This window comes from Coregonus clupeaformis, chromosome 26 (assembly GCF_020615455.1).
Source record: "Coregonus clupeaformis isolate EN_2021a chromosome 26, ASM2061545v1, whole genome shotgun sequence".
NCBI classification, from domain to species: domain Eukaryota; kingdom Metazoa; phylum Chordata; class Actinopteri; order Salmoniformes; family Salmonidae; genus Coregonus; species Coregonus clupeaformis.
In genome coordinates this window covers 14,444,263-14,455,572 of record NC_059217.1, presented here as the reverse complement: position 1 = coordinate 14,455,572, position 11,310 = coordinate 14,444,263, and the positions used below count along the sequence as shown (strand labels likewise).

Here is an 11,310-nt window from a genome sequence, read left to right as displayed (position 1 = left end):
ATGCACGCAATCACACACGCACACGCAACATTTTTGTTAACCATACAGTTGCTAGCTTTGGAAGAAATGGGAAGTGAACTAATTAAGGTACAATGTTAGATAAGACAATGCACACAAGATCAAGCGTTACCAACACAATTGTTGCATGTTAGACTTTATTATACTATTATAATTATATATGTACCAATCATATGTTAACGTGAGCACTCCATACTTCCCCTTTATTTTAAATAACCTGTCCACAAGACACAGCCAAACAGGTGTCCCTATTTGACTAAAGTGTCCGAAAATCGGAAAAAAGAGGCCAAAATAGAGCATGTAAACTTTAACCAAGTCCTTCAACAACAAACCCCTCCCTGCTATTATGGGGTCAACAAAATCAGAGGAAGTCAGCCAGGTGGATTAGAGAGAAGAACATGAAGCTGGAGTAAAAAGTACTGCCATCTGCCTGGTGTGTTGGCCAGCAGCGCCCCTTTGTCTGCTGGCAGTTTTGCAGTTAACTCCCTAGTGCTGGGAGGCAGGCATGGGGTCAGTTAGAGAAATGGGCAAGCAGGCAGCAGCATTCTGTGTGTATGTGCGCGAGTGTGTGCATGTAGAGTGGAGAGAGAGAGCCCTCCAGTGTCGCTCCCTCCGCACCCCACTCTCTGCTCTTTGACTCCAATGGCCTTATAAGGCAGGGCGTGCCATGGCAACCAGAGGGTTTGAATAGTAGTGCCAAATCCCTGAGCATGCTCTCTCTCTCCTACTCCCTCTCTGGGCGAAAGGAAGGGGGGAGAGACAGAGAGTGAGACAGAGAGAGAGAGAGAGAGAGAGAAGAGCAGCAGAAGAGGCTGTGTTAGACTGCAGATCCACAGCAACAGCTAGCGTTGGCTATCGTCTGTGACCGTGTTTTTCCTCGGCTGGTTTGCCTAATTTATTCAAGACGGGGCCAGAGAAGAGGAGAAAGAAGGGAAGGGGACAAAACAATAAAAAACTGCAATTGTACACCGTGACCGTGCTTACGGGAATGCAGCGAGGCTTAGGTCTGAAGTCATTACTGCTGGATGGACAAGCACTGACAAAACAAGGGAGGGAGAGAAAGATAAACGGAGAGAGAGGGACGAGGGGAGGCTTGCTGAGAGGTGCTCCCATTCTGTCTAAGGGCTAATAGAGAGAGGGTTTCCCTCCTTTTCTCCACTCTTGTCTGTTTTTTTTCTGGTCATTTGAACTATTGAAGATCTCTGGGAGCAGGAGAGGAACAAGAAGCAGACGCTGTTTCACAACAAGTAACAGAGCAAGGAACAGAGCGAGAGAGGGGACGTCACTGCACTTTGAACTAGCAGGACCAGAGGGAGCTGTGGGTGTCTATCATTATCTATTTAAAATCTGTGTTCTAAATAGCGAGCCTCTAGATTCAGTCTGTTCGTTCCCTGGATTTGTCTATCAACTCTGACTATTGGCTGTCTGTCTGGGGGGATAGAATAGTGCTGCCAAGCTAATGAAACAAAAAGTGCTGTTTATAAACGTTTTTGTAACAACCTTCTATGGGGGTTGAATGACAGCATTTCATTTCCAAGATTTTCTGAATATCTGCTTGTGGCACATACGTATAACAAATTCTTCACACAAATTCGAGCTCCTTGTCCATCATTAGTTCTTGCCAAGCTAAAACAGTGCTGCTGCCTGTAAGATTGATAGATAACACTTTCTACACACAGCCCAGAACTGGTCCGACTAGTTTTGTAAGCAGGGTAAAGTAAGTTGGGCTGTTTGAAGGAGAGCAGTCCTTTTCTTCCTGCTCTGCTAGTCCAGGGTGAAAGTAGCGTGGTGTAAGGAGAGAAAATGAAGACAGGCTCTATTTTACCCCTCATCGACCCTCCGCCTAGTGTGGTGGAATTGAGAGAGACAGAGTAAGTGCGAGAGAGAGCCTGAGCCTCTGTGTAATTTATTGTTTTCTGTGAAGGGCAGGCTGCACCCTTTTCTCCCTCCTGAACTCTGAACCGCTTGTTGTGTCAGAACTTTCAGGAGGAGTCATTGTCTAGGGGTCACAGGAAAAACAGAGGAGTGAAGGAGAAGAACAAGAGAGTGAGAGGTCGGAGGACAGCGCCACGGTAGAGAAATAGAGCAGTGAGAGGGACCTCCGGGTCATTTGACGGAGACAGAAGGGGAAAGAGGTCAAAAGAAGGAGTCTGGAACATGCTGTGCAGTTTCTGTTGTTTTGACTTTCCATAACGCTGTCAATTTTGCCTGGAAGCTGACTAAAAACCAATACCTCTTTGTGTGTGTCGGCCGTGTCGCTCAGATATGGCCATGGTGAGCGGGGGATGGGGCAACCCTAACGGGGAGACCAACGGACTGGGGCGGGAGAAGGCTTACCTGCGTGGGGATGAGGAGGAGGGCTCACCCCAGGCCGGGAGTGATGTGGAGGTGGGAGACGAGGACAAGGCATGCGTGGTGGACTGTGTGGTATGTGGGGACAAGTCCAGCGGCAAACACTACGGGGTGTTCACCTGCGAGGGCTGCAAGAGCTTCTTCAAGAGGAGCATCAGAAGGAACCTCAACTACTCCTGCAGGTAGGTGAAGCCGCTCTGTAAAATATCAAGAAAATATGTTAATGTGAAAAACAACATCATTTAAAAAAGGCAGTCTAGGAAACACACAAGTTAATGTCAAAGGTTACTGTGTACATAGGCTACTGTAATGGATCCCTAAAATTCCTATTCTTGATGGTCATATCATATGTACAGCATGCTTATAGACCCTGTAACTTGTTAGATACTATTTCCCTTGGGGATTCCTCTTTGTGTTACAGCTTTAACTCAAGTAAAAAAATATATATTTTCAGGTATATAATATACACATGGCAAACAGACTTATTTTGTATCAGAACCATACAAATGCGCCTTTCCCACTTCAACCTAGTTTACAGTCAGTAAAATATCTTACAGTACTACCATATTACACTTCTGAGGAATGTGAGCCTTTGTTTATTGTTAACTATCTAAGGGCCGTATTCAATCAAAACTATTTATCCGTTACTGTACAGTGTACACAGTAGTTACAATGCTCTCAATCTGTTTCATAAATTGTGAATCATACAGGACAGGTAGCGATGTTTGAAAGCTTTACAGACCTATACAGCTATACATACCTATACAGAGAAGCATAGAGCATTTGTATTCTGTCTGCACTCCACAAAACCATTTATGTTCCAGCCTATGACTCCTTTCACACAGCCAGAGCAGCCACTCTGTAAGATCATTAATTCATGAGAGAGAGAGATGAGGATAATCCATTCTATGTCTAATGTTCTGTTGTGCAGGTCGAATCGAGAATGCCAGATAGACCAGCATCACCGCAACCAGTGCCAATACTGCCGGCTGAAGAAATGCTTCCGTGTTGGCATGCGCAAAGAAGGTAACTATACTATCTTACCTGTTGCACAACATCTCTGACACTCAGACGATGCCTAAAGCAGAGGCAGAGATACTGCCAATCCAATGTTCCATATACCATAACTGACAGCAGCACTACATTTTTACTTTTACATTTTAGTCATTTAGCAGACGCTCTTATCCAGAGCGACTTACAGGAGCAATTAGGGTTAAGTGCCTTGCTCAAGGGCACATCGACAGATTTTTCACCTAGTCGGCTCGGGGATTAGAACCAGCGACCTTTCGGTTACTGGCACTACGCTCTTAACCACTAAGCTACCTGCCGCCTACATCGTTCTACAAAAACATGCCCCTGGCATGATAAACAGAGCTGATATTTCACAACTGTCAGTTGGCCAAAATATTTACATATTTACACTGTAAGATACAGCAAGCTTGATTTTAAAAGGTGAAGAAAACAGTTTCAGAGTTTCATATATCGGTTTGGCAGGTAGCTTAGCGGTTAGAACATTAGAGCGTTGGGCCAGCAAACGGAAGGTCGCAAGTTCGAATCCCCGAGTTGACAAGGTGAAAAATACAGTGAGGGAAAAAAGTATTTGATCCCCTGCTGATTTTGTACGTTTGCCCACTGACAAAGAAATTATCAGTCTATAATTTTAATGGCAGGTTTATTTGAACAGTGTGAGACAGAATAACAAAAAAAAAATCCAGAAAAACGCATGTCAAAAATGTTATAAATTGATTTGCATTTTAATGAGGGACATAAGTATTTGACCCCTCTGCAAAACATGACATAGTACTTGGTGGCAAAACCCTTGTTGGCAATCACAAAGGTCAGATGTTTCTTGTAGTTGGCCACCAGGTTTGCACACATCTCAGGAGGGATTTTGTCCCACTCCTCTTTGCAGATCTTCTCCAAGTCATTAAGGTTTCGAGGCTGACGTTTGGCAACTCAAACCTTCAGCTCCCTCCACAGATTTTCTATGGGATTAAGGTCTGGAGACTGGCTAGGCCACTCCAGGACCTTAATGTGCTTCTTCTTGAGCCACTCCTTTGTTGCCTTGGCCGTGTGTTTTGGGTCATTGTCATGCTGGAATAACCATCCACGACCCATTTTCAATGCCCTGGCTGAGGGAAGGAGGTTCTCACCCAAGATTTGACGGTACATGGCCTCGTCCATCGTCCCTTTGATGCGGTGAAGTTGTCCTGTCCCCTTAGCAGAAAAACACCCCCAAAGCATAATGTTTCCACCTCCATGTTTGACGGTGGGGATGGTGTTCTTGGGGTCATAGGCAGCATTCCTCCTCCTCCAAACATGGCGAGTTGAGTTGATGCCAAAGACCTCGATTTTGGTCTCATCTGACCACAACACTTTCACCCAGTTCTCCTCTGAATCATTCAGATGTTCTTTGGCAAACTTCAGATGGGCCAGTATATGTGCTTTCTTGAGCAGGGGGACCTTGCGGGCGCTGCAGGATTTCAGTCCTTCACTGCGTAGTGTGTTACCAATTGTTTTCTTGGTGACTATGGTCCCAGCTGTCTTGAGATCATTGACAAGATCCTTCCGTGTAGTTCTGGGCTGAATCCTCACCGTTCTCATGATCATTGCAAATCCACGAGGTGAGATCTTGCATGGAGCCCCAGGTCGAGGGAGATTGACAATTATTTTTTGTTTCTTCCATTTGCAAATAATCGCACCAACTGTTGTCACCTTCTCACCAAGCTGCTTGGCGATGGTCTTGTAGCCCATTCCAGCCTTGTGTAGGTCTACAATATTTGCCCTGACATCCTTGGAGAGCTCTTTGATCTTGGCCATGGTGGAGAGTTTGGAATCTGATTGATTGATTGCTTCTGTGGACAGGTGTCTTTTATACAGGTAACAAACTGAGATTAGGAGCACTCCCTTTAAGAGTGTGCTCCTAATCTCAGCCCGTTACCTGTATAAAAGACACCTGGGAGCCAGAAATGAAATGTTTCTGATTGAGAGGGGGACAAATACTTATTTCCCTCATTCAAATGCAAATCAATTAATAACATTTTTGACATGCGTTTTTCTGGATTTTGTTGTTGTTATTCTGTCTCTCACTGTTCAAATAAAACTATCATTAAAATTATAGACTGATCATTTCTTTGTCAGTGGGCAAACGTACAAAATCAGCAGGGGATCAAATACTTTTTTCCCTCACTGTATGTAGATGTGCCCTTGAGCAAGGCACTTAACCCTAATTGCTCCAGGGTTGCCATTGATAATGGCAGACCGTGGCCCTACTCTCCGAGGGTGATTGGGGTCACGGTCATTTCCAATTCACACATGCGTATAATACACACTTCTGTGAAATAGGACAAATATAAGCACCCACCAAATTATTATTGTGGTATTTTGAATTTAAACATGTTTTATATTTCATTCATGTAACTATAGTATTTGTAAGTCCAGTTTAGCTCTATCCTTATTTGCCCTCAGTCTAACCAACACACTCCTGACCCCTACTCTAAGTATCCTCGCTACGTAGTACGTATCATTCAGGCCCTTGTGGCAGAGGCATTTCCCAAGCAGTACATAAGTTGAATAACCCAGGCAGCCAGCCCATAGGTGTCATATTTATTCTGCATTGAGCTGGCACCAGCCCAGAGCTATATTCAGCAAGGATAGTCATGCAGGGGTCTGAGTGACCCAATGACTGCACTGACGCAGCCAGGCCACAGTGTTTCCACATGACCTGGAAACGCTTGGATCACCTTCTCCGGGTAACGGGTCACTGTTCACCAGGAATAGTAGTGGTCTACTTTACTACATGACTGTTGTGTGTAGTCAATAACACTGCAATGACAAGTCAGACACATACTGGCAACATGTCTAGCAGCTAACCGTGGCCTAGCTTTGGTAGTTTGACAGACTCTGTATTGAACTCGTTTAGCAAGACAACAAGTTGGGTATAGCAATAACAGACTGCCTAGGCTAGCAGTGAAATGGTATGAAATTGTCTGAAACTTTGAATAATTCACAAATGTCCAACTAACTGGTTGTTAGACGGAGTAAGCATAGCACTGGTACCTGACTGTTTCTGCTATCAACAATGCTACATTGTTGCCTTGCCAAGACACGGACCAGTTAGCTGAAGAAGTGACAGATTACCACCAGACCAGCCTTTAGAAACCCGGACCCAGTTTTCAGTGCATGAAAATTAAGCCGTGATTAGGACTGCCCAAGGAGACCCTAAATAATCATCTACACTCCTAGCAATAGTTATGCAATGTTACATACACTACATGACCAGAAGTATGTGGACACTTGCTTATCGAACATCTCATTCCAAAATCAAGGGCATTAATATGGAGTTGGTCCCCCTTTGCTGCTATAACAGCCTCCACTCTTCTGGGAAGGCTTTCCACTAGATGTTGGAACATTGCTGCTGGGACTTGCTTCCATTCAGCCACAAGAGCATTAGTTAGGTCGGGAACTGATGTTGGGCGATTAGGCGTTAGGTGTTTGATGGGGTTGAGGCCAGGGCTCTGTGCAGGCCAGTCAAGTTCTTCCACACCGATCTCGACAAAACATTTCTGTATGGACTTCGCTTTGTGCACGGGCGCATTGTCATGCTGAAACAGTAAAGGGCCTTCCCCAAACTGTTGCAACAAAGTTGGAAGCACAGAATTGTCTAGAATGTCATTGTATGCTGTAGCATTAAGATTTCCCTTCACGGGAACTAAGGGGCCTAGCCCGAACCATGAAAAACAGCCCCAGACCATTATTCCTCCTCCACCAAACTTTACAGTTGGCACTATGCATTGGGGCAGGTAGATTTCTCCTGGCATCTGCAAAACTCTGATTCGTTTGTCGGACTGCCAGATGGTGAAGCGTGATTCATCACTCCAGAGAACGCGTTTCCACTGCTCCAGAGTCCAATGGCGGCGAGCTTTACATCACTACAGCCGACACTTGGCATTGCGCATGGTGATCTTAGGCTTGTGTGCAGCTGCTCGGCCATGGTAACCCATTTCATGAAGATCCCGATGAACAGTTATTGTGCTGACGTTGCTTCCAGAGGCAGTTTGGAACTCGGTAGTGAGTGTTGCAACCGAGGACAGACGATTTTTACAAGCTACGTGCTTCAGCGGTCCCGTTCTGTGAGCTTCGCGGCTGAGCTGTTGTTGCTCCTAGACGTTTCCACTTCACAATAACAGCACTTACAGTTGACCGGGGCAGCTCTAGCAGGGCAGAAATTTTACGAACTGACTTTTTGGAAAGGTGGCATCCAATGACGTTGCCACGTTGAAAGTCACTGAGCTCTTCAGTACAGGCCATTCTACTGCCAATGTTTGTCTATGGAGATTGCATGGCTGTGTGCTCGATTTTATACACCTGTCAGCAACGGGTGTGGCTGAAATAGCCGAATCCACTATAATTTGAAGGGTTGTCCACATACTTTTGTATATATAGTGTATATGTAACAACAGGCATGAAATCTAACTCATTATTTCTGAAACCCAAGTAATAAAAGCAGCATCATATTATACATGTTTCATGTATGAAGTACAGCCAGTATACACACAATGCTCACTCCATGCAAATATTAACACACAAACAATACTTTAGAGAAAATGGTCATTGTTAAACCAGTCTGAAAATGCATTGCATATCATGCAAACGCTAGCTGCAGTATTCAAAACGCCCGACTATCATTGGTGTCTATTATATATGTTACCGTTAAGATGGGCAGTTTTTTACTTTTTTGCAAATTGGTCGCCTAACACTCAAATATATGTTTAATAAAGAGATCCAGACTCTGGATGTAAGTTTTCATTATTTGACGTGATATACACACAATGTAATTTTATATAAAGCATCATAAAATGTGTGGTTTGCATCACTTAACGCCCAATGTACATATACGCAACGTGACTTTTTCGAGTGTTCTATACTTCACCAAAAATGAATATTGTTCTTAGAAAGTTTACTCAAGCGTCTCTGGACAGCTAATGAGCATTTTGCATGCATTGAATTTCAGAAACTCACCTTTTACGAGACTGTTTCGGGGGAGCAGAACTGCCGTGTTGACAAGATTCGGAGGCATGCCATTTTGAGTGACGATTTCCGGTTTGGTAATTACAATGATCGGCCACCAGATAGAGTCTGGTGTGTGGTGTTTTTTGATGTTTTGATCGCGTACAGACACGTTACCAGGTGTTTAAAGACACTGTTAGGTATATGTAACATCGGGCGTTAAAGGGCTACTTTTCAGCCTACTTTTCCGTCAACAAACACCTGTTATGTTGAATGCTAAACTTTAGCTTGCCAGCGTGTTTTGCATTAGCCTCTACAACCTCTACAAGCCCTTTCTCTCCCCCTCTTCCCCTCTCCTCCCTCTCTCTCTTCCCTCCAGCAGTCCAGCGTGGGCGTATCCCTCCATCCCACCCAGGCATCAGTCCCACTTCTCTGGTCGGCGGAGGTGGCGGTACGGGGGCTGGGCCAGTAGGGGGCGAATTCTTCAACGGCCAGCCCGTGTCAGAGCTCATCTCCCAGCTGCTCCGCGCCGAGCCCTACCCCAGCAGCCGCTACGGACCCCAGTACGGCCAGCAGCAGATGCAGGGCGCTGGAGGAGGCTCTGTCATGGGCATCGACAACATCTGCGAGCTGGCGGCACGCCTCCTCTTCAGCACCATCGAGTGGGCCAGGAACATCCCCTACTTCCCTGAGCTGCCTGTCTCTGAGCAGGTGGCTCTGCTGAGACTGAGCTGGAGCGAGCTGTTCATCCTGAATGCAGCCCAGTCCGCCCTGCCGCTACACATGGCTCCTCTGCTGGCCGCGGCCGGCTTCCACTCCCAGCCTATGTCGGCAGAGAGGGTGGTGTCCTTCATGGACCAGGTGAGGTTGTTCCAGGACCAGGTGGACAAGCTGACCCGGCTCCAGGTGGACTCAGCAGAGTACAGCTGCCTCAAGGCCATCGCCCTCTTCTCTCCAGGTCAGTGTACTGGTCGGTCGTTACTCTCTGGTCCAAACCAAAACCCCTACACCTGAGAAATACAACACCTTGTCCTAACAGGCTGCTACCCTGCTGGTTTTAATGTTCATAGTGAGTCACTCTGGCCGGGTTCTTTTGGCTCCGTTTTCAAAATGTCACCCTTCTTACTAGAAATACTGATATACTGCAGTGCATCACTATTCACAATCCCCTAGGAATACTAATGCTGAATTGATTCCTAGAAAGCATTATAATTCTTGCTTGCACTCAGATTAGAAAGCAAGAATATGGAAGGAAGTGGGATACAGGCCCAGGCTCATAGCTTTAGAATGAGTTTTCCTTTACTCCCAGAAAATCCATGACTAGTATTCCAATCTAGACAAATGAGTCATGCTGATGTAAAGTTCAGTCTGTAGGTCAACATTTCTCATATGAACAGCTTTTTAAAGCGTTATATCTCTGTCCATATAATAAATATTGACATACACCTCTGCAGAAGCACAACTGACCTTTCAAGCAGCATGTCTCATTGATGTCAAGTTGTTTGAGAAGTCGTATTCTCTTCCAATACAATAGCTCCTGCCTGTGTTCTGCACTATAGCGCTGACCATTTCTGCACTTCTGATTTGACCTTAAGTCAATGCTTAAGTCCGTCTGTGTGTCCTGTGATGTCCTCTTCAGATGCGTGCGGTTTGACAGACCCCGTCCACGTGGAGTCTCTGCAGGAGAAGGCCCAGATGGCTCTGACGGAGTACGAGAGGATGCAGTACCCGGGTCAGCCACAGCGCTTTGGCCGTATTCTCCTCCGCCTGCCTGCCCTCAGGGCCGTGCCCGCTAATCTCATCTCCCAGCTGTTCTTCATGCGCCTGGTGGGCAAGACCCCCATCGAGACCCTCATCAGGGACATGCAGCTGTCTGGGAGCTCCATCAGCTGGCCATACATCCCTGGGCAGTGAGGAACAGAAGCCTGGGACACACAGGATCCTGGAAGAGGAGCCTGGCTGGGACCTAGAACAAGATGGAGAGGGATTAGCCAGTGATGTCATAATTCTTAAAGGTGCAATATGCAGAAATCGCTCCGCCATGTCCTGGTTGCTAAAATTCTAATCGTTTCAGTTTCTTTTCAGTTTATGTGACGAAGCAAGCAGTGTAGAGAATCATTGTACCATCCAAACCAGTGTGAAATATATTTTCAATAACCAAAAATATGGTAGTTTCAGCTGTTTGAAGCTGGTGTACCAAACCAAAAGTAAAAGACACAAAAACGACACTTAAGAATGGGAATAGTGCACATAACACAGATCTATCGCTTCTTAGACTTGCTTTCAATGAGAATGACAGGTATAGAACTCACATTTCTATGTGAATTTGGTGGGTTGCCCAAAATGTTCCATATTGCAGCTTTAAAGGTCTAATGAAGCCGTTTTTATCTCAATATGAAATCATTTCTGGGTAACAATTAAGTACCTTACTATCATTGTTTTCAATTAAAATAGTCAAAAATAAAAATAAATATCTTCTTAGCCAAGAGCCAATTCTCAAGCAAGAGGTTTGCTAAGACTGTCTGGGAGTGGTCTGAGTTGGGAGGGAAAAACTGAAAACTAGCTGTTATTGACAGAGAGGATTGGAACTCTTTCTTATTGGTTTATTAACTAATTTACCAACTGGTGTTGACACTTGGCTTGCCAAAACTCCATCCCACCAAAACAGGCTGAAATTTCAGTCGTTCTTTTAAAACAGCTCTTACACTAAAAGGGCATTATCCTAATGTTTTACAATTTCACAGTTTTACTCCAATCTCATAGTGTGGAAATATATATAAAACACAGGAAAATCACATTTTTGACTGCACTGGGTCTTAAAGGACGTAGTAGATGAGTACTGTATTGCTACTCACTCACAGAGAGCCACATGGAAATACCAATGAATGGAACTGGAACAAAACCATTGGAATAATTTAGCTGTTCCGTGTG

General features: G+C 45.1%; 1 protein-coding gene across 3 annotated transcripts; it reads left to right on the top strand.

Annotated features, from left to right (window-relative positions):
* The first annotated feature begins 759 nt into the window (after positions 1 to 759).
* LOC121540410 (nuclear receptor subfamily 2 group F member 6-like) lies at positions 760 to 10,712 on the top strand. Of its 3 annotated transcripts, XM_041849259.1 has the most exons (5): positions 760 to 1,336; positions 2,282 to 2,552; positions 3,302 to 3,396; positions 8,759 to 9,337; positions 10,019 to 10,712. In XM_041849259.1, the coding sequence occupies exons 2-5, from the start codon at positions 2,284 to 2,286 to the stop codon at positions 10,291 to 10,293; spliced, it is 1,218 nt and encodes a 405-aa protein (XP_041705193.1). In that variant the 5' UTR covers positions 760 to 1,336; positions 2,282 to 2,283; the 3' UTR covers positions 10,294 to 10,712. The 3 variants fall into 3 exon arrangements, with proteins under 3 accessions (XP_041705193.1, XP_041705194.1, XP_041705192.1); XM_041849260.1 differs by having other exon boundaries at positions 760 to 2,552; positions 8,762 to 9,337; XM_041849258.1 differs by having other exon boundaries at positions 760 to 2,552.
* Positions 10,713 to 11,310: the final 598 nt, after the last annotated feature.